Source organism: Helianthus annuus, chromosome 3 (genome assembly GCF_002127325.2).
Source record: "Helianthus annuus cultivar XRQ/B chromosome 3, HanXRQr2.0-SUNRISE, whole genome shotgun sequence".
NCBI lineage: Eukaryota > Viridiplantae > Streptophyta > Magnoliopsida > Asterales > Asteraceae > Helianthus > Helianthus annuus.
In genome coordinates this window covers 137,264,139-137,287,642 of record NC_035435.2, presented here as the reverse complement: position 1 = coordinate 137,287,642, position 23,504 = coordinate 137,264,139, and the positions used below count along the sequence as shown (strand labels likewise).

The 23,504-nt window shown below is 39.2% G+C and overlaps 2 protein-coding genes across 2 annotated transcripts; both read right to left on the bottom strand.

Annotated features, from left to right (window-relative positions):
* Positions 1-2,332: 2,332 nt before the first annotated feature.
* Positions 2,333-4,741, bottom strand: LOC110896333 (disease resistance protein RPV1-like). The gene is made up of 2 exons (XM_022143744.2): positions 2,748-4,741; positions 2,333-2,360 (listed from the first exon to the last, which is right to left on the bottom strand). The coding sequence occupies exon 1, from the start codon at positions 4,509-4,511 to the stop codon at positions 2,763-2,765; it is 1,749 nt and encodes a 582-aa protein (XP_021999436.1). The 5' UTR covers positions 4,512-4,741; the 3' UTR covers positions 2,333-2,360; positions 2,748-2,762.
* On the bottom strand, positions 4,628-23,145 carry LOC110896332 (TMV resistance protein N-like). Its single transcript, XM_035988185.1, has 6 exons — positions 22,756-23,145; positions 17,039-17,167; positions 16,030-16,954; positions 5,126-5,359; positions 4,741-5,034; positions 4,628-4,663 (listed from the first exon to the last, which is right to left on the bottom strand). The coding sequence occupies exons 1-6, from the start codon at positions 23,103-23,105 to the stop codon at positions 4,628-4,630; spliced, it is 1,968 nt and encodes a 655-aa protein (XP_035844078.1). The 5' UTR covers positions 23,106-23,145.
* Positions 23,146-23,504: the final 359 nt, after the last annotated feature.

Sequence of the window (23,504 nt, the reverse complement as noted above, 5' to 3'; positions counted from 1 at the left end):
TTGTTTCATCTTAGTTGTATTTGGTTTTTGAAACTCTTGACAATAGTATTACATTTGTTACGAATTCGTGAATTGTCGAGCGATGTTAAAAGTTATGACTTTGCGAAACGGTGATATGTAATTGTACATTGTCATTGTTAGGATTTACTTGTGTTGATTACAAAGTGTCTTTTTGTCCGTTCTTCGGGGCGTTGATAGTTAGTAGCACCTAAGTCACGGTACACTAAATCCGTTAATCAAATGCATTTGAGTTGAAACTATAACTTGTAGAAATCCTAGGTTAGCAATTACCGAAACCGGGTGTGATTCCTTTTTATCATTATTGTTCTAGTATCCAATTTTCTTGCAATCGTTAATTAGTAGTTGTTAATTAATTAATCCAATTCCAGTAGTTCAAACTCACATCTTTTTATTAAACAAAAATACAAAAACACTTTAGCAAGCTTCATAATTGTGACAAGTCTTTATAATTCAGTCAAATCCATACACAAACCACATACTCTTCGTGGATCGACCCCTTACTACCACTAACACATTGTTAAGGGTAATTTGGGCTTATAAATATTATCTTTGACCGGAGCGCGACACTCCGATCACCCACTCCCACTTTATTTTTTTAATTAGTTTTTAGAAAATATTTAGGTATTGGCCTCACTAACCTAATGGGCTAAATAGTTTAAACAATATGATTTTTTTAAGTGGGCCTATGTTAATATTTTTTTGGTTATACCCTATTAAAAATTTTTTTTACATATATAATATCAGATTTTTTTTTAAAAATTACGGGCCCTACGAAATCAAGGGCCCTGTTCGGTTGTCCTCCCCGCCCTCCTTAAGGGCCGGCTCTGACGTGACCATACGATACGATATCACACTTATAGGCTTATACGAGGTCAATACGTGACTTATACTACGCTATACGATACGATATCACACTTATAGGCTTATACGAGGTCAATACGTGACTTATACTACGCTATACGATACGATATCACACTTATAGGCTTATACGAGGTCAATACGGGACCTAAACCACACCTATCGGCCTATACGGGTGTTATATCGTATCGTATAGTATCGTACCGTATCGTATAGTGTATAGTATAAGTCTCGTATAGGTTCCCTGTAGGTCTTGTAATTCATAATATTTGTATTATTTTTAATTTTTATAATTCATAATATTTGTATTATTTACCAATAATATTGTTTTCTTATAAATAAACACGGAAATACCCCCAAAATACACACAATTAATTTTTTTTTATAAATAAACAAAGGAATACACAAAAAACTCAAAAATGGAGCTTTATATACGCTGCGTATAGATCCCTACGCAGCGTATGAGACAAAAATGACACAACTACCCTTGTATTTGGCTTCGTATAAGCCTCAACACAAGGGTAAAAAGGACTTTTTCAGACCTTTATATACGCTGCGTATAGGTCTCTACGCAGCGTATATAAACTTTGTAAAAATCTGATTCTTCAAACCTACCATAATGACCCCAAATTTTCAGATGGTTTATATACGCTTCGTAGAGACCTATACATAGCGTATATAAACCTTGTTTTCTGTACAATGATTGGTTATTAGGCACTGAGATCCATGGTTTATATACGCAGCGTAGAGGGTTAACCCTATACGCTGCGTATTGACCTATACGCTGCGTATATAAACCCTAGTTTTGCTAGGGTTTGGTGTGCCAATAGGCATACCCTTTAAAATATCACTAATAAAAAGTAGTCCACATCAAACCATCCACACCACAATTCTCAGCACAACTAAGTTTTCCGACGACAATCAGAATAAAACTTGACCTTATTGAATAAACTAACCAACTAACTAAATTCTACACAGAAAGGAAAAAAGAAACATACCTTCAGGAAGAGATTGAATACCAACTATTAAAATTTAGAACCGTAGCGATATGATGAACAAACTATTAAATGAGCTGATTATGAACAAGAACCCTCCAGCTTTCCCTCTTTATCACTTCTAACCCCCTCCTATCTTGCCTCCTTTTCCATAACAGTTCTCAAACTTATCTTTTTTATTACTATGTCCTGAAAACAACACAAGCTTAATTACCAATTCAACAACTTTCACAATCTTGAAATGATATTAATAGATAATACGATATATGTAATATGGAATGTATATCTATCTCTCCCCTAAAATAGGAGATCTCAATTGTAATTATATATATTGAATGATCTATTAGATATATATTTAATTTAACAAAAAAAATGAACCTGATGAACTTTGTATGGACTTAATCATTTGAAGGTAAGTTTTAAAGATGATTTGGTGATCAAGCCTAAGCTAAACCATTGAGGTGTGATCCTTTGATTCACTGTGTACTGCAAAAATGCATCAAAAAATAGATGAAACAGCTATTAATTATGCAAATCAGGTAAGCCCACGCTTATTGACTAATTTCACCTTTTGTAGTAGTACCTGACTTTTTTGTAACAATGTAATTATTATTCTTACATGCAACAGAAGAAGCATTTGAATATTTGATTGTTCTTGGTATAAAACAGACTCCAAATAAATTAGGAGGACAGAATGAAAATCTTGTTTATATTTCCAAGGTTAGCCTTTGCTTTGAACGTCAGTTTTTTATTTTATTTTTTTCATTTCCTTTTGAATTTCAACCCGATTCAAATATAAACAATTAATTATCTAGGTATTAAATTCAAACTCAAAATCAAAGTAAGACGATTAATAAAAGAATGAGAAAGCACCTATGTTATCAACAGTTATATGTAGCAGTAGGAGGTGTATGTTGATCTGTCAAACACGGATGTAAAACCATACGACTCAAGCCGCCACCTAGACCCGTCAATAAGCAGACCTTTCAATTGAAAAATGCTTGGCGGAAGATGATTTATGCCAGTGCCCTCTATGTTTAACTCTTTTAAACATTTTAATTGTCCTATTTCCTCAGGCAATTTCTCAACTAGAACACAATATGGGAGATGGAAACATTTTAGACGTTTCATCTCACATATGCTGCCTGGAATATGTCGTAGGAATATACACTCCGTTAAGTACAACTCCTCTAAACACTCTAGCCTGCCAAGATCCTCAGGTAACTGCTCAAGAAGCCAACAAGATTTAAGTTGGAGAACTTTAAGGTGTTTCAACATACAAATGCCATCTGGAAGATGTTTAATGATGGTTGACGAAAAAGTTAACTCCTCTAGACATTCTAACTGGTCAAGGTTATTCGGCACGTCTGAAATACTTCCCACAAGTGTAAGCTTTCCTAAACATTGTAAACCACAAATACTTTCTGAGAAAGTCACAAGGTCTGTGCACGCACATAGACCAAAAGAAAGAAGCTTCTCAAGATTTCCTGTCGACGACGTGGGTAGGCGTTCCTTATAAATACATTCAAACTGGAACTTAGGCAAATTATTGTCAGGGTGCAACGGGCATATATCTAAAGACCTTGCAATTAAATGCAATTCTGCTGAAGAACCAAAATCTGGAAACCATGGGTTAACCGAAAATGGTTTAAACCTAACACAGCCACTTAATGTTATGTGGACAATCTGTTTGAGACATCCAATGGGAGCATGAATTTCTATTAAATTATTACAATCTTTAATATCTAATCTATCAAGAATTGGAGTCAGCCCAAGGTCAATGGTTTTCAACTTACAACATTGGAGGGAGAGGCGTTTGAGCTCTAGACTTTCAATGGGCAGGTTAAGTTCTACCAAATTTTCACATTGTTCAACATCTAACTTCTCGAGATTCCGAGCCCCCTTAAGGTTAAGTGTTTTCAACTTAGGAGTACAGAGGTGGAGGGTTTTGAGCATCAGACTTTCAACGGGCATGTGAAGTTCTACCAAATCCTCACATTTTTCAAGATCTAACGTCTCAAGATTCCGACACCCCTTAAGGTTAAGTGTTTTAAACTTAGCATTACCGAGGTGGAGGCGTTTGAGCATCAGACTACTTTCAACGGGGATGTCAAGTTCTACCAAATCCTCACATTGTTCAACATCCAACTTCTCGAGATTCCGAGCCCCCTTAAGGTTAAGTGTTTTCAACTTAGGAGTACGGAGGTGGAGGGTTTTGAGCATCAGACTTTCAACGGGCATGTCAAGTTCTACCAAATCCTCACATTGTTCAATCTCTAACCTCTCGAGATTCCGATACCCCTTAAGGTTAAGTGTTTTCAACTTAGTATTACTGAGGTGGAACCTTTCGAGCATCAGACACTCAACGGGCATGTCAAGTTCTACCAAATCCTCACATTGTTCAATCTCTAACCTCTCGAGATTCCGATACCCCTTAAGGTTAAGTGTTTTCAACTTAGTATTACCGAGGTGGAGGCTTTTGAGCATCAGACTTTCAACCGGCATGTCAAGTTCTACCAAATCCTCACATTGATCAATATTTAACGTCTCAAGATTCCGACACACCCTAAGGTTAAGTGTTTGCAACTTAGTGTTACCGAGTTCCAGGCTTTTGAGCTTTAGACTTTCAACGGGCATGTGAAGTTCTACCAAATCATCTCATCTATATAGATTTAACCACTCGAGATTCATATTCAACCCAATATTCAAGGATTCCAACCCACAATTCCAGAGGTCAATGAATCTAAGATTCTTTAGAACGTATCAAGAGCAAAACCTAAGAATGAATTCTATGTAATGACAACACCAATAGATATATCGCATTATAAAGAATGATGTAAACAAAAGTAATTAATCATAATTCTACCTTTTCTCCCACTTCCCTATGTAGATGCATATTGTTGTGCAGCATTTCAAGGCCAACAAGATTATTTGGTTGAAATTTTTTGGGAAAACACTTAAAAGGGTAATTGTACAAAGACAAATATCTTAACCCATTTGGTAGGCATAGGTTATCTTCACCAATATCCTCGCAGCTACGGTCATAATGACATAGATAACCCATTTCAAGAAATCTAAGTCCCCTCATTTTTTGAAGACCTTTCTTGGCAACAGATAGATTGACAAAGACCAGTTTTATACATTTTATTGCTTTAGTACCCTGTAATAAGAAAGCACATACATGAACCTCGTGTCATAAGAAATAAGTATGTGTTAGTTTTCTTTACCATACAAATAAACGTGAAACTTACCTTATTATTAACCAATATATCTTCAATCTCCTCTTTAATCCACAATCGGCTATGTCTGTGAGGCTCATTGGGGTGCAAACGACGAACAATATTCTTACCCATTTCTTCTATGTGGTCATGCATATCCAAGCACCCATAAGATATAGTTATAAGAGATTTTTGCTCAAGAACTTTTAAACCACTTCTGGCATGAAATCCGCAGCTTTCAAGCGCTCTGATTGCTCTTTCTTTCCACTAACCTTTTAGTATACATGCTGTAGGTCCCTCGGAGGATGAGGTCAAACCTTAACCTTGTTATACTAACACACTAGCAAGTGCGGAATCCAAGCTAGTGTGCAAACCGAGTTGAAACAAGCACAAACACAACACGCAAAGTTCACCGATTAACACCACTTGTATTAATACGAATGAAAGGTTCCGGTTACAAGCTCAATGTTTACAAATCAGTTTTGCAAACTCTCTAAGTGTGTGTGTGTGTTCTGGACAGAATGCTCTCACTATCTCTCGAGTGTTTCTTGTCTGTCGAAGTGTCTATCTGTCTAGTGAACACACTGCATGGGTATTTATACCCAAACACAGCAAGTCTGTCCGAAGGATCATGTTGACTGCTCGATAGATGATCTATCGAGCATCCAGCTCTCGAAGGATACACATATACCTCAAAGGATGGCATATCCTTCGAGGTCCATCAGCATCTATTGAATGGTTAACTTTCGAGCATATCGAAGGATCTAAATCATCCTTCGATGTCTCATCCTTCGAGACAGACAAATTACAACCATATACAAACTGTTTGTCCAAGTCAAACCGGAGGATGGTTGACTTGGTCAAACTTACATGACTAACAAGGACATCGTTTACATCGTGACCGAATACAGACAAAGTACAGACACAAGTGCACTAACAAACTCCCCCTTGGCTGTAGCTTTGTCTCGATCTTGATCATCTTTGATCTTCGTGTCTTCATGACTCTGATGTCCTTTTAAGTCTTCAATGTCGGAGGATCTTCAAAGTCTTCACGTCTTGAAAGCAGAAAGTGTATCAACAAACTACCCGTATCATGTAGGAAGTGTGTTGACAAACTCCCCCTTAACATAAGCTCCCCCTTGAGTTATGCTCATGAATGACTTGATCTTTACAGCTTGAGATCCTTGTGGTGTTGATGATGGTCAGCGGCAACTCGATCATCTTCATCTTTTGAGTGCCTTCACGTCGTGTCTTCATTCCGAAGCTTGTCATCGACTATGTTCTCCTTGCCTTTAGAATCTGCACATGCAAGAAATCTAAACGCGTAATGAGAACAACTGCTTGGAATATAGTTAGCATAAACAAATGACACACTAATGACCATGTCACAATCAAACACCGTCCGACAGTTTGAAAGTTTAATAAATTTGTCAATTTTAGTTTATAACTTTCAAAACTTGCAAATTTCGACCGTTTATGAAGATTTAGTCAATTCGGTTTTCGTTCAGGTTTCAGGTAACGAAGACTTGAGCTCCAACATCGTACGATCGAAAATAAAGAAGAAATAAAATCTTTTTGACTTTTATGAAGTTTATATTAAAACTCACCTAAAATCTTTTTGGTATTTTTAATATTTCGAAATGTAATGACTGAAAGCAGTAAATAAATATATACAGACATTCTTTTTGCGAGTTTCGAGGGTAAGAGAATCATATCAGTGTACGGTCATGCCAGAACGCTCCTGTTGTTCACATAGTTAACATTAAGATAAGCATCCTATAACAATTATCGGTATTGTTTTCCACTTAAGCTCAACTTATCAGATGTAATCATGGCGAGGGGATACGTTAAGGTATGATTTATACTTACCGACCGGTGTTCATCCACATCACGACACATTCCCGTATCAAGGTATGCACGAGAATTCATCTTACCGGTGAGTATACCGATTATCATCTGTTTGACCGTATATGATGTGAGATTCTCACTTATTTTGATTTGAAAACAAGCCCTATGTGATAGAATCACTTATTGATGAGGAACTTGATTTTCATATGCATGAGGGCACAGGAGCAAGTCCGTGAAGAGGTCAGTACTTCCGTACAGCAGAGAGACGAACTTGACTCCCGGATAAATGTGATATTTTTATCACTTATTTAGATATGGACATGTGATTGTTTATCACTTATTGAGGTCGTATGCAGTATGTAATATGTACACGTATGTATAGTATCATGGAAGATCTAGACTTGCGTCCCCGTTATTTTTCGGTAAAAGATACAACCATGATACCCAGATGATAAGCAGCATAAAGACCAAATATCTCAGAACCTCGGCAATCTATCAAACGAAATTTCGGTACTAAGACCATATGCCAATGAATGGTTCCCACCTGGTCTTCAGTCGATTAAGATTTATATCACCCTGCACACTTTAAAATGATTGTGAGCCTACCGATACATCTTATATAGAGCTGCTTATCGTTTTTCATTTAAGGTTTAAAGAGGTTTGGATAGACCACTGATGTACTATCATTTTCTCTTTTGCTCGCCAGGAAACTCATTTTTGTTTTTCTATTGTTTTTGTGTTTTTGAAATTTTTCGATGTTTTTGGATTTTCAGATTTTTGGATTTACTCCCCCTAAAATCAATAAACGAAGACAAATTTAAAACACAAAGGTATTTACAAAAATGATTTTTCGATGTTGGTTTTACTCTTGCTTGACCTTAATGCCGTTTACCAATAATAAAAAGTCAAATCTTGATTTGTCAAAGGCTTTGGTAAAAAGGTCGGCACGTTGGTCATCGGTGTGGACCTTAACAACATCGATTAGCCTTTTCTCAAAGCAATCACGTATGAAGTGATATTTGATTTCGATCATTGCGCGGTAGTATGAAGGACTAACAGCTTCACCCTTCAAGTCTGGAGTAATTCCGTGATTTTGTGGCAGTGGGGTACCAATGGGCGTTGCATCAGACATCTGGAACCGGCTCAAGATGTCACCAACATATTTAGTCTGATGGATGAATATCCCAGAATCAGTTTGTTGTACTTGTAGGCCCAAGAAGAAGGTCATTTCCCCGATAGCACTCATCTCGAATTTATCCTGCATGATGCGCTCGAAATTCCTACACAAGACATCATTAGTAGAACCAAAAATAATATCATCAACATATACCTGTACCAGAAGAAGATCTCCATCTTGTTCTTTGATGAAAAGAGTGCAGTCGATAAGAACTCTTCGAAAACCCTTCTCCAGCAGATAGTTAGATAAGGTTGCATACCAAGCTCGTGGTGCTTGATGTAGACCATAGAGAGCTTTGTTGAGCAACCAAACCCGATCGGGATGGATAGGATCTTCAAAACCTGGAGGCTGTTCGACGTACACCTCTTCTTCAACCACACCATGTAAAAATGCACTTTTGACGTCCATCTGGTAAACCTTGAATCCTTTGAATGAGGCATAAGCCAGAAAGATCCGAATAGCTTCCAGACGTGCAACAGGTGCATAGACTTCGTTATAGTCGATCCCTTCAATCTGACGAAAACCTTGAACGACTAAACGTGCTTTGTTCCGGATAACAACTCCGCGGTCATCCTTTTTGCATTTGAAAACCCAACGGGTACCAATATTCTTGTATCCAGCAGGTTTCTCTACAAGTTTCCAGACACCAAGCTTCTGGAATTGTTGCAGTTCTTCCTGCATTGCTTCCACCCAAGAGTTATCTTTCATGGCTTCTTTCCAAGTTCTTGGCTCTTCCTGTGAAACATAACACGCGAAAGACCAATCGTTTTGTTGCCCGGATTCTCGAATAGCTGCATACAGGCCTGCATTGTTGTTGTTCCGCAACATGTTTCTTGTTTGAATGCCACTTTGCACATTTCCAATGATGTTTTGTTGAGGATGGGTATTATGAATCCTTGTTTCTGGATTATCTGGAACTGGAATATTTATACCCAGGTTGTTGAGATTGAGATCAACAACTAAATCAATGCCCGAAATTGACGAAGAGGATGATGCAGTAGCTTCAGCTGTTCTATGGGTATCCACTGGAGGAGTACCCTCTGAAGTACCATGAACTGCTGTTGTTGGAGCTTCTTGATCTTCGTCTAGAAATTCATCATCCTCTCAAGATTCGTTCAATTCGGCAGCATCGTGAAAATCCTCATTGTCGAGAGTATTATTGTTCACCGAAGAAGGTTCTTGATTGACAAGAATTGGACGAACCACCGGTGAAACTGTTGCGTTGTCACTCTCGAAAAACATCCTTGCCGCAGCACTTTCTTCAACGGCTTCAACATTGATCGAATTGAAAAAGTCATCATACTCAAACATCCAAGGCTGACCAGGACATTTGACTGGCAAAGTGTGCCTTTGTACTCTGACCTCAGACCATTCCTCGACCCTTTTAGTCTCTAGATTCCAGACTCGTAAGTTAGGGGTGGCATACCCAAGAAAGTATCCATCAATTGCTTTTGCCCCAAACTTTCCATTAGGATCGATAATTGTGCATGGAGCTCCAAACGGTTCAAGATAAGACAAATCTGGTTTCCGTTTCTGAAGAAGCTCAAAGCAGGTCTTATTGTGCCTTTTGACTGTAAGGACTCGGTTCAATGTATAACATGCAGAGGCCACAGCTTCAGTCCAGAATGGAATGGGCAACTGCGACTCTACCAACATAGTCCTAGCAGTCTCGATCAATGTGCGGTTCTTACGTTCAGCGACGCCATTCTGTTGAGGAGTATAAGCTGCACTAAACTCATGAAGAATACCTTTTGAAGTGCAAAACTCCGCCATGGCATGATTTTTAAATTCAGTACCATTGTCGCTACGTATCCGCCTAACCTTCAACTTATACAAATTCTCAATCAGAATGATCAAGTTTTTGATAATGCCAAAGGTTTCACTCTTGTGTGCCATGAACGCCACCCAAGAAAATCTTGAATAATCATCAGTTATCACAAGGCAGTATTGATCGCCCCGAATACTCTTGTGCTTGACAGGACCGAACAAATCCATGTGCAAACGTTCAAGAGGAACTGCCACGGTGTTGATCTTCTTTGTAGGGTGCTTCTTCTTCGTTTGTTTTCCCTTCTGGCACGAAACACAGACGTCTTGAAGATGGAAATTTTTGAGGGGAACACCATTCACCAATTCATTTGAAACCAAATGATTCATTTTGCGTAAGTGAATGTGACCCATTCGTCTGTGCCAAGAGATAGAGTCTTTTTCTGTGGCTTTGGAAATGAAACAAGTTGCTTGTGCAGACGTAGTAATAGCCTGGCTCATATCAAGGACGTACAAATCATTTATCCTTGGAGCTGACAAGAGAATCCATTCTTTTGGAATTTTGAAGCCGGGTTTCAGCACATAACATCCATTAGCATCAAAGTGTACTGAGAATTGCTTGTCACAAATTTGAGAAACACTAAGAAGATTGTGATCAAGTTGTTGCACAAAGTTGATCTTGTCAAAGCTGACAATCCCGTTGGATATCATTCCTTCACCCGTAATATAACCACCCTTATCTCCAGCAAAAGCAACATAACCTCCTCTAATAGATTTGACGTCGTAGAGAAGCTTCATGTCGCCTGTCATGTGCCTGGATGCCCCACTATCAACAATCCAGTGACTACTGATAGTTCCTCCTGGAACACCCTGCACATGAACTCAAATGATTAGTTGGAGATGGGGACCCAAGCCATTGTGGTCTTGGGTCTTCCATTTTCATCAATAACAATAACTTCTTGTCTTTGATGATTGGTAAATTGTGATGGTCCCCCTGATTCATTAACCGTTTTTGGTTTCCAGGTCTGTTTTGTTTTACCAGTGTTGTTCTTTAAAATTTTAACTTCATGATTATCTGAAGTTTTTGAATTGTCTGGTTTTACAGAAACAGATGTTTTGTTAACCACATCGGTTTTAATTGCCTTTTCAATTTTCTTGACCTGTTGGCGTTTTTGTTTCATTTCCCTTTCTTTTATAAGGCGGGGATCTTGCTTTACAGAAACAGTTTGCCTGCGGTCAGTTTGATCACGGGGAACATCAACCTTTTCTTTTTGTTTATGAAGATATGGACAATTTCGAATTATATGTCCAATTGTTCCACACTTAAAACATGATCTTCGTTCAACAAACCCCGAAGTATCATGTGATCGTTTAGCCGATGATGTTGAACTTTGTGAACCCGAGGTACTAGGCTTTGAACTGGTTTGTTCATTTCTTTTCAGAACAGTAGCTTTCTTGACAAAATCTAAGTTAGATTTATTTTCAAACGTTTCAATTTTGTCCGTTCCCGTCGATTTCACAAAGTTTACATTCTTGTTTTTCTTCCGATTCGGCTTCTTTTGAGTTTGAGCCGGTGATTTTGCTTTTGGCTTGGTGTGATTTTGCTGTTTCTGCACTGTTGGTAATTTCTGTGTAACTGTAACACGTGGTCCAGTCTTTCCTAAAAACTTACTTGTCGAATTTTCAAAGACTTTACTTATTAAAGATTGATTAACATTTTTAATAGGAAAATCTTTGTCTGAATAAATCTTATCATCACCAACCAGAGTGTACAGCAAGTTCACACTCTCCGACTCTTTTTCAGAAGAGGACTCGATCGCAACAGTCTTAGCGGTTTTTGCAGGAGGATCACATAGAATGTGATTCTCGAGAGGTATGTCCTCATTTTTGACCACCGCATCAGACTTTGCTGGAACAGCATCATCAGATTCATCATCAGAAGAATCAGCATCCTCAGTAATGACTGGAGGATCCTGATTCAGTTCAGCAGAAGACACACATGTATCTGCTGATACATCCGAATCTGATGATACTTCCTTTGTATATCCGAGCCCTGCTGCAAACTCTTTCACATCTAGAGGCACGGATGGTTCAAAGAACACTCTGTCCTCCTCATTCGGCATGGCATCATAATTATGTATCACTGGTGGTGGACAATTCTTATAGCCTATGCACGTGACGTCCCTTTTCTCCTTTTGGACATCAATGATGTGATCCAACACATAGCTAGAACTCAAATAACTGTCTAACTTGAGTTGGATTGCCTCACTTTCCGTTTTTACACAAGCCATCTCTTTTTGCATTGTCTCAAGGCGAGATATATACAAATTAATGTCAGTTTGTTTTCTGGAAACCATTTTAGTTAGTTCGGTTTTATCTTTCTTTAATTTTTCGATTACCGACTTAAATTCCTTTTCATAGTTTTCGTAAAACATGTTGGCTTCAGTGCATTTGGAAAGATCCACAGTCAACTTCTGGTTGTGGATAAATGTCACATCATATTTCTCTTGCAAAGCTTCATGCTTACTTTGCAAGTCACACAAATTCTCATTCACTGTAGTATGTTTGTCTTGCAAGTCAAACAAACTAGCTTGTAAAGCATCATGTTTGCCTTGCAACTCAGACATACTTTTCTCTACATCAGCACATCTAGCACGCAGCCTATCACATTCATCACAATTTATAACAGTGGGTTCATCGACACATACCTGACTTGACGAACCGTCGACATTAGCCATAAAGGCTGAATGGAGAGAAGACGAAGTATAAGCAGCTTGATCCACCAGAATAGATCTTCTATCACTTAGTGCTGCAGCTTCCTCCAAAAGCTCATCAATGTCAGCATCACCCGAAACATTTGCTGTCTCACCCACATGATCATCACCTGAACTGGATGATTCTTCATCAACACTCCTGCTGTACCCAGAAGAGTCTTCATCTTCAGAAGATTCACCACCACTGGCGGAAGATTCTCCACCACTGGTGTGAACTAAATCCTTCACAACTTGAGCAAAACATGTTGTTCCATCGGGAGCATCACCACTCAACTGGATTGACCAGTCACAACCTTCATCCACTTGAACCACAAGTGCCCGGTTGGCTTGGTTGTTGACAGGCACTAATGTACGCTCATTGTTTCTGTTCTGGTTCTGCTGGTTGCCTTGGTTTCTGAAGGGGTTCTGGTTCCCGTGCTGTGTTGGCTTTGTACATTCCCTTTTAAAGTGACCCCGTTCACCACAGTTGAAGCATTTTACTGCCTGTTTATCGAACCCATACTTGGTGTCTTTCTTGCTTTCCAAGCTGGTTCTGCCAGTACTTTCCATCCAATCCTTTGCCCTTCTCACAGCACTAGCAAAGGCCCACTTGATATCCATCAAGTCCATCTCTTCTTTATCAATCTGCCGATAGTCTTCTTGTGTCAGATTAATGTTGCCAATCTGACCTTCTATTAACCCACAGTACGCTCTCACTACAGTGTTAAGCAGCTCCATGTGTTCCTTAGCTACTTCTACACTGACTTTAGAGAAGCTTGAAGTGTCGAGCTGTACTGTACTTGGCTTGGATTGCTGACCAGCAGATGATGTTCCTCCATAACACGCATGTTGTTGTTGAGCAGGAGGAGGAGGAGGTGGTTGTATTGGATTTCCATACATGTCTGTGGTGGGAGGTGGCTTAACAGGAACTTGCACTGGATTGCCATACATATCCGTGCTTGTGACAAACGCCGTTTGAAGTGGAGCATGTGGACCAGTTCTTGCAGACGAAGAACTGGAAGTTCCATAATACATTTCTGGATTCTGTGGCAATGGAACTCTTTTTGCCTTTAATGTTTCCTCCTGATCCTTGTTTTCCAAAAGCTGCACGAAGTCGTTGATATTTGTAGTTCTCAACACTCCGTTATACTTCAGGATTTCCAAGAAACTACTCCATTGGGGAGGCAAAGCATCAGCAAACTTCTTCACCACTTCAGCTGTAGTTGTCGCTACTCCGAAATTGTTCAACTCTGTAAGCAAGTGATAAAACCGGCTTGTCATATCTCCCAAAGACTCCTTATCCATGCACGTGAAACAGTCAAATTCTTTCTTGAGAAGATCATGACGCAATTGACGTGTTGCTTCATTCCCTACTCCTCTGGTTTTTAACCCGTCCCACAGCTTCTTCGTTGTCTTGAAACTGACAAACTGGTGGTAAATATCCTTGCTCAACGCCTGAGTGAGAATGGCGTATGCTTTCTTTTCCAGATCATACATTTTCTTTTGATCTTCAGGAAGATCGGCAAACGTAGCAGTATCTGAAGCAGCAACTTCTATAGCTTGATCGAAATCTGTGGTGAAACGTATCCACAGTTCGGTGTTTTGACCAAGAACGTATGTACGGAATCTATCAACCCAGCCCGGATATTCGTTTAAGTGCATCAACTTCGGAGGTCGATTCAAACTTCCGGTTTCACTTTCGCTCAATAAGATACTTTGAATACTTGGAGTTTGATTCGATACTAATGCCCATTGACTTGACGATATGGCATTTGCTTGTGAAGATGTCGACACTGGAGACTCGGCCCATGAAGGAGATAGACTTGTACACGTGTACTTTCCACTATCTGGAGCCGGTGTACCCCACCATGAGGGAGTGGAACCTGTACTTGTATATTTTCCACTATCAGGAGCCGGAGTTCCCCACCAACTCGGATTCATCTTTGAACAGAAAAATGAATTCTATATGAATATCTTTGAAAGATAACAGCCAGCCGAAGGATCCAACCTCTAAGGACAAGACAACACAAACTTGTTATATTTAAACAGACAAGAATTGAAAGATCAACACCTTGTTCGAAGGATCAACACTTGTTCGAAGGATCAACAGTGTTGAAAGATCACTGTTGAATTTCGAACAATTGATTTCGAAAGATTCACAATCACAATTGAAGGATCCTTATCTTTCGAACAAAGATTTCGAAAGATTCACAAGTGAAAGATCCTTATCTTTCGAATATATATCCTTCGAATAGATTCCCTGGATCGAAGGATAAGTCTTTGACTTCGAAAGACTGTTCGAAAGATGCTTATCTATCGAACTGTCTTTGATCGAAAGATGATCTTTCGATGTCGAAGGATATCCTTCGAACACTACTGACACAACTGACACTGAGATGACAGGTTGGTGAAAAAGGTGATGGGTTGGTAGTCGACTTTCGGCAAAAGGGTATGGTCAGACCTTACCTTTTCACCAAACAGAATTTGACTAATAAGATATTCCCAAAATGGAAAAACCTTATCCAGAACCCGGTCACCGGAGATAAGCCGGAATCTTGGCCGGAAAACACCAAGTTTCTTAAAAACAAGTTTTAAGTTACCCAACCCGCTTTTTAACACACCCGGTTGGTTTAGAACACGTTTTTATGTTTATAAGTGCAAGAAAACCACCAAAAACGGGTACTAAACCAAGTGTCCAAACACACCAAGACCTTGAACAAACCCGGTTTTAACAAGGAAAAGAGCCTTGGCTCTGATACCACTTGTAGGTCCCTCGGAGGATGAGGTCAAACCTTAACCTTGTTATACTAACCAACTAGCAAGTGCGGAATCCAAGCTAGTGTGCAAACCGAGTTGAAACAAGCACAAACACAACACGCAAAGTTCACTGATTAACACCACTTGTATTAATACGAATGAAAGGTTCCGGTTACAAGCTCAATGTTTACAAATCAGTTTTGCAAACTCTCTAAGTGTGTGTGTGTGTTCTGGACAGAATGCTCTCACTATCTCTCGAGTGTTTCTTGTCTGTCGAAGTGTCTATCTGTCTAGTGAACACACTGCATGGGTATTTATACCCAAACACAGCAAGTCTGTCCGAAGGATCATGTTGACTGCTCGATAGATGATCTATCGAGCATCCAGCTCTCGAAGGATACACATATACCTCGAAGGATGGCATATCCTTCGAGGTCCATCAGCATCTATCGAATGGTTAACTTTCGAGCATATCGAAGGATCTAAATCATCCTTTGATGTCTCATCCTTCGAGACAGACAAATTACAACCATATACAAACTGTTTGTCCAAGTCAAACCGGAGGATGGTTGACTTGGTCAAACTTACATGACTAACAAGGACATCGTTTACATCGTGACCGAATAAAGACAAAGTACAGACACAAGTGCACTAACACATGCAACATCTAGAAATATTTCCTTGTAATCCTCTTCTAGTCCGTCATAGCTTACTTCCAATATCTTCAGAGTTTCCTTTAATGGAATTGTTTTTAGTCGGTCTAAAGCATCTCTCCATTCAAGCTCATCTTTACCACGTAAAAATGAACCCAGAACTTTGATCGTCAACGGAAGACCAGCTGCGTAACGTATAACTTGGCATGCTAGCTCTTCATAACCTTGGTTTGGTATCAGTCTCCCAAATGCATACCTATTGAAGAGGCAATTTGCTTCCTCACACGATAACATATTGATGTGAAGAATCAAGTTCTTTGGCACTCCATGTGCCACCAACATTTGTTCTTCTCTTGTTGTAATGATAACTCGGCTCCCCGGCTTAAACCAATTAGGCTCACCAGCTAATGCCTCAAGTTGGTCTATATGATCCACATCATCTAGAGCAACAAGAACCTTTCTTCCACGCATCATCCTTTTCATGTCAGATGCACCATTTACTATGATGTTTGGGTCATTTAACACATCTGAAAGTACTTGTTTTTGCAACGACTTCAATCCACAGGGGTTTCCTGACATTTCCCTTACATTCCCAACAAAGCTTGAACCTTCGAACTGAAAGGATATTTGATCAAAAACAGCTCTTGCCAAAGTTGTCTTCCCAGCCCCTCCCATCCCCCATATCCCTATCATGCGAACATGATCTTCAATATTAATGTCTAAAGATGAAACCACATCTTTTACACGTGTCTCCATGCCTACTAATTTCCCATCAACGCTCAAGTTAGTGAAACGCAGCTCTAGTGAGATCTCTTCCATCATTTTTGTGATCAATTTCGCCTCATGCCTGTGTGTCAAAGAAGATTCAAATAGATATCTCAAAATCCCGCATGAACAGTTAATCTCAAATCTAAAAAATACAATCATATATAATTGATACACTCATGTTTCATAGATTAAAAATAAACAGAGATCTGTAGAGGGAATTACGTACCCATCAAAGATGTTCTTCAACTCCCACCCAGCCAGATCTGCAGCTTCTCTAAGAGCCTTTTTCCATTTCTCGGCAGATTTTTCCTCTTTATGTTTCTCAAATGCTTTTTCAACGGGGCCACTTTGTTTCCTGATGATACGGACTAATAGCCAGTGGTTAGTCAGCAGTGGATTGGATTGGGTTGTTGGTTAGCATCAGTGGATAGTGGATAGATGGGTTATCAGTGGATAGATAGGTCAGTGGATAGAAGGGTTATCAGTGGAAAGATGGGGTTAGCAGTAGATTGATAGTCAGCAGTAGATTGATAATCAGCAGTGGATTGAGTTACAAGATGGCAACAGTGGGTTGGGTTGGTTAGCAACAGAGGTTTGGGACTGTTAGTTAGTTAGGCAGTTATAAGGTTAGTTAGTCAGTAGTTGTATGGTTGTTGTAGACTGTGTATAAAAAGGGAAGGTTGTAATAGTATAGGGTATCTTGAAAATAATAACAAACTCTTCTTAGTCTCTCTCTCTCTCTTAACTGCCATTAACGACCTCTCGAAGCTCATTCTTCCATTGAGTTTCCTGAACGTTAATAGGACTTGACCATTGTTAATCAATCTTAAGTTCATCCAAATTCAATCCTTATCATTGGTATCAGAGCTGTCTATCCTTGGACACTCTTGATTCGCATTAATTCGGAATCCTAATTCAACTGATTGGGGAAAATCTGCAAACGTTCAATTTCAGTTTCTGAATTCGATCATTAGTTCGATCGAATTCCTTCAATTGTTGTCCGTTCAATTCAATTCTCAATTGATCTTTGTTCAGATCAATTTCACGTCAAAATGACGAAAAGACATGGTCACAACGATGCTGATGACGCTGAAACTAGTCAGCAAATGAATAACCAGATAGAAGAAAATACAAAGGCATTGGAAGAAATGAGAAACATGGTGACTGGGTTATCTTTATAGTTGACTCAGATAGTCAACAATCAAACCAATTCAAGGAATCACCAGAGACAGGAATTGCAAGTCGAAGGAGAGGGATTCAATTTTGCTGCAAGATTGACCAAAATTGAATTTCCTCGATTTAAGGGTGATGATCTTAATGCATGGTTGTTCAAAGTTGAACAATTCTTTCAACTTGACAGGGTAACAGATGTAACAAAGGTGAGATTAGCCGCCATTCATTTTGAAGATAAAGCGTTACAATGGTATCAATCTTTCACTAGTCAAAGTGTTGAGGGTGAGGTGTTGTCTTGGGGGGAATTAGTAGAAGCTTTAAAGATTAGATTTGGTAAGTTGTTTGATGATCCAATGACTGAGTTAAAAAATTTAAAACAAACAGCTATAGTTCAAGAATATCATGATAAGTTTGATGCTATTATTAGTAGATTGCAATTGCCTCGGGAATATGCTTTGAGTTGCTTTATTGCGGGGTTGGAGGATGAAATACAGTTGCAAGTTAGGATGTTTAATCCTAAAAATATTCAAGAAGCTTTTTGTTTGGCAAAGTTGCAAGAGGCAACCATTAAAGCCAAGAAGAATAAATTCGGGTTTAAATCAGCTATTTTACCTAATCCAAGTGTTAACAAGTCATTGGTACCATATGCTAAGACAGTAAATAATGAGGCTAGAAGAAGTATGATTAGAAGGACATTAACTAAAGGTGAGATGGATGAAAGAAGGTCTAAAGGGCTGTGTTTTAATTGTGATGAGAAGTACTCTCAGGAGCATGTATGTAGGGGTTATAAGAAACCTCAGCTGTACCATATTGAGGTTGAATGGATGGAAGAAGAAGTAGAAAATATAGAAGAAGAGGAAGTGGAGATGGAATGTGCACAGATTTCTGTAAATGCAGTAGAAGGTAGTGATGTGTATAAATCCATACGGGTGACAGGACATTTGGGGAAATTTGAGTTGCAACTATTGATGGATACTGGAAGCTCTCACAATTTTCTAGATCTGACATTAGCAAAACGGATGGGGTGTAAGTTGGTTAAAGGTCCGGCTATGTTGGTTAAGGTAGCAAATGGGTATGAGGAAATTTGTGATTTGATGGTTAAAAGGTTTAGTTGGATTATGCAAGGCATTCAGTTTGAAGCTGATGTTTATGTGATGCCTCTTGGGGGTTGTGATTTAGTGTTGGGGGTGCAGTGGTTTACCACTTTGGGCAGCATTAAGATGAATTATAATGACAGAACTGTTGCATTCAAGTTCAAAGGGCAGAAGGTGGTATTAAGGGGACAAAATGGTAAAAGATTGACTCAATTCAGCAAAGGTAGTTTAAAGAAGATATAACAGCAGAGGGGGGAGTTGGCTATGGTTCAAGTCTGTGCTATTGAAGGGTTGAGTACAAGTACTTCAGTAGTGCTACAAAAAACTCAGCAAACAAAGGAACAACAGCTGCAGCTTCAGCAGTTGCTAACTGAATTTAATGATGTGTTCCAGGATTTAAAGTCTTTACCTCCAACTAGAGGGCAATATGATCATAGAATTCCTTTGAAACAAGGAACTGATGGTGTGAATTTGAGGCCCTATAGGTATCTAGTAGTGCAAAAGGATGTTATAGAGAAAATGACAAATGAGTTATTGGAGCAGGGGGTAATCAGAACAAGTACCAGTTCTTTTGCTTCACCGGTGGTACTGGTTAAGGAAAAAGATAATACGTGGCGGATGTGTATTGATTATAGGAAATTAAATCAGGCTACTATTCCTGATAGGTTTCCTATACCCTTAGTGGAAGATTTAATGGATGAGTTGTGTGGAACCAAGTTCTTTTCTAAACTCGATTTAAAATCTGGGTATTATCAGATTAGGATGGGGGCAGAAGATATTCATAAGACAGGATTCAAGACCCATAATGGCCATTTTGAGTTCTTGGTAATGCCTTTTGGCCTCACAAATGCTCCTTCTACTTTTCAAGGTTTGATGAATCATGTCTTTAAGCAATATTTGAGGAAGTATGTGTTGGTATTTTTTGATGACATATTGGTTTATAGTCCCTGTTGGGAAACTCACATGTTACACTTAAAAGATGTGTTAGTTGTGTTGAGACAACATCAGTTGGTGGCAAAGAAAAGTAAATGTGAGTTTAGTGCTACTGAGTTGGAATATTTGGGATACATTATTTCTCAAAAAGGGATAGCTACAGATCCTGCAAAGGTATCAGCTATTCAACAATGGCCTGTTCCAAGAAATGTCAAAGAATTAAGGGGATTTTTGGGCCTTACGGGTTATTATAGACGATTTGTGAAGGATTATGGTAGTATTACGAAACCACTAACTCAGTTACTTAAAAAGGATTCATTTCAGTGGTCAAGTGTGGCTCAGCAGGCTTTTGAGAGGCTGAAAAGTAGCATGAGTCAACCTCCTGTGTTAGCATTACCTGACTTCAGTGAAACTTTTATAGTGGAAACTGATGCTTCAGGGTATGGAATTGGGGCGGTTCTTATGCAAAAAGGGCACCCTATCGCTTACATTAGTAAAGCATTGTCTCCAAGACATATGTCTTTATCTACTTATGAGAGAGAACTATTGGCAATTATTCATGCAGTGCAAAAATGGCAACCATACTTGGCACATAACCACTTTGTGATCAAAACTGATCAGCATAGTCTGAAATATCTTTTGGATAGTAAAATTTCTACACCATTCCAACAAAGGTGGTTATCAAAACTGATGGGCTTTAATTTTGATATTGTATACAAGAAGGGTGTTGACAATAAAGTTGCAGATGCATTATCAAGAGTGACTCATGGAGAGATCTTACAGCTGGCTGCTTCTTCAGTACACACTGATTTATGGGCTGCCATAAGAGAGGGATGGACACAAGATGTGGAGTTGGTACAAATCATACAAGATTTACAAAAAGATCCTTTATCTCATGGGCAGTATAGTTGGTATAATAATGAATTACGGAGGAGGGGTAAATTGGTCATTGGCAGAATAACTCCATTGAGACAGCAACTTTTGAAATGGATGCATGATTCAGGGCAGGGGGGTCATTCAGGAGTTCATGCAACTACAAATAGGGTTGCTAGGTTGTTTTATTGGCCCAAATTAAAAAAAGATGTCTTGGCTTATATCAGGCAGTGCACTGTTTGCCAACAGTGCAAAGCAGAAACAGTGGCTTATCCAGGTATGTTACAGCCTTTGCCTATTCCTAAAGCTGTATGGGAAGATATAGCCATGGATTTTGTGGAAGGGTTACCTAAATCAGGGAATAAGGAGGTTATTTGGGTAGTGGTGGATAGGTTAAGTAAGGGGGCGCATTTTGTAGCTTTACAGCATCCTTTTACAGTAGTAGATGTGGCGCAGATGTATTTGGATCATATATACAGGTTGCATGGTCCTCCTAAATCCATTGTGTCAGATAGGGATAAAGTGTTTGTAAGTAGATTTTGGAAAGAACTGCTGCTGTTACAAGGAGTAGAACAGCAAATGTCTAGCTCTTATCATCCGCAAACAGATGGGCAGACTGAGGTCTTGAATAGATGCTTGGAAAATTATTTGCGATGTATGTGCTTTGATAAGCCTAAAGAGTGGGTAAGGTGGCTGCCCTTAGCTGAATATTGGTACAACACAACTTATCAATCTGCCATAAAATGCACTCCTTTTGAAGTCATTTATGGACAGCCACCCCCTTTACACTTACCTTATCTGCCTGGTGAAAGTAATGTGGAAGCAGTGGATAGGAGTTTGATTGTTCGAGAAGAGGTTATTAATATCCTCAAAGCTAATTTGGTTCAAGCTCAGCAGAGGATGAAAAGACTGGCAGATGATCACCGCTCAGAAAGGCACTTTAATATAGGGGATTGGGTGTATTTGAAGCTACAGCCTTATAGGAAGCAATCTGTTGTTCAAAGGGGTAACCAAAAGCTGTCTGCAAAATATTTTGGACCATACTTAATTTTGTCTAAGGTTGGGGAGGTAGCTTATACTCTGCAGTTGCCAAAAGAATCCTCTATTCATCCTACAGTTCATGTGTCAATGCTTAAAAAGTATCATGGTCCTTTACCTATTGCTGGAAATAATGAAGATGTGGGACAAGTGCTTATACAAGAGCCTGAGAGTGTTATTGAGACTAAGGTGTCTAAAAGGTTTAATAGAGTGGTTGTTCACTGGTTGGTTAAGTGGAAACAGGTTGAGCCAGAAGATGCTACTTGGGAAGAGGCAGCTGTGATAATGCGAAAGTTTCCAACTTTTGATCCTTGGGGTCAAGGATCAGGTTATCAGGGGGGTATTGATACGGACTAATAGCCAGTGGTTAGTCAGCAGTGGATTGGATTGGGTTGTTGGTTAGCATCAGTGGATAGATGGGTTATCAGTGGATAGATAGGTCAGTGGATAGAAGGGTTATCAGTGGAAAGATGGGGTTAGCAGTAGATTGATAGTCAGCAGTAGATTGATAATCAGCAGTGGATTTAGTTACAAGATGGCAACAGTGGGTTGGGTTGGTTAGCAACAGAGGTTTGGGACTGTTAGTTAGTTAGGCAGTTAGAAGTTTAGTTAGTCAGTAGTTGTATGGTTGTTGTAGACTGTGTATAAAAAGGGAAGGTTGTAATAGTATAGGGTATCTTGAAAATAATAACAAACTCTTCTTAGTCTCTCTCTCTCTCAACTGCCATTAACGACCTCTCGAAGCTCATTCTTCCATTGAGTTTCCTGAACGTTAATAGGACTTGACCATTGTTAATCAATCTCAAGTTCATCCAAATTCAATCCTTATCACCTGACTTCGGTAGGTTCCACATCATAGAAGACCGGGAAAGCAGTGTGCTCGTTCGTCTTCTGGCAATCCATAATCTTGACAAGTTCGTCTAAGCACCACGATGAAGAAGCATAGTTCTTGGAGAAAACAATAATGTAAAACTTGGAGTCCTCAATAGATCTGATGAGCTCATCACTGATCTTTTCTCCTTTCTTGATTTCTTCATCATCGCTGTATGTGTAAATGCCTTTCTGCGTAAGAGCGTGATAGAGATGATCAACAAAGTTTCTACGAGTGTCTTCACCCCTGAAACTTAAAAAGACATCGTACTTGAAGCTCTTTTGAACGGACGAAGCTGAAGTAGATGCCATTGCAATGAAATCTTTGATGGGGAAAGTTGTATAAGCTGATTGCAAACAAACAGGAAGTGATGAATGGCGTTGATATTATGAAGACTACTCTTACAGCACTGATTGAGAATTTGGCAGTCGGTTTTAAAAAAAAAGGTACAATTAATTATTTGGAAAAAGGAAGGCCACTTATTTGGTCAAAACTACAATAATTTGAGTTTTGAACAGGCAGGAAAAAGGAAGGCCACTTATTTGGCCAAAACTATAATAATTTGAGTTTTGAACAAGAGGATAATTAGGCCTATATGTCTTAAAAAAGAAATCATCGTACGTGAAAATACAACGGCGTTGGAGGGCTCCGTGGTGAACCATGGTGGCACCACGCGTGGAACACCGCCGCCATCAAAGGTGACCACGCGT

Coding starts and splice junctions, on each gene's coding strand:
- LOC110896333 (XM_022143744.2), bottom strand. CDS start 4,511: ATGCCCGTTGAAAGTCTAAAGCTCAAAAGCCTGGAACTCGGTAACACT.
- LOC110896332 (XM_035988185.1), bottom strand. CDS start 23,105: ATGGCATCTACTTCAGCTTCGTCCGTTCAAAAGAGCTTCAAGTACGAT. Junction 5,360..16,029: donor GTGTTAGTGCACTTGTGTCT/GTACTTTGTCTT, acceptor CTAAAAGGTTAG/TGGAAAGAAAGAGCAATCAG. Junction 4,664..4,740: donor ATAGGGAAGTGGGAGAAAAG/GTAGAATTATGA, acceptor GTCATTACATAG/AATTCATTCTTAGGTTTTGC.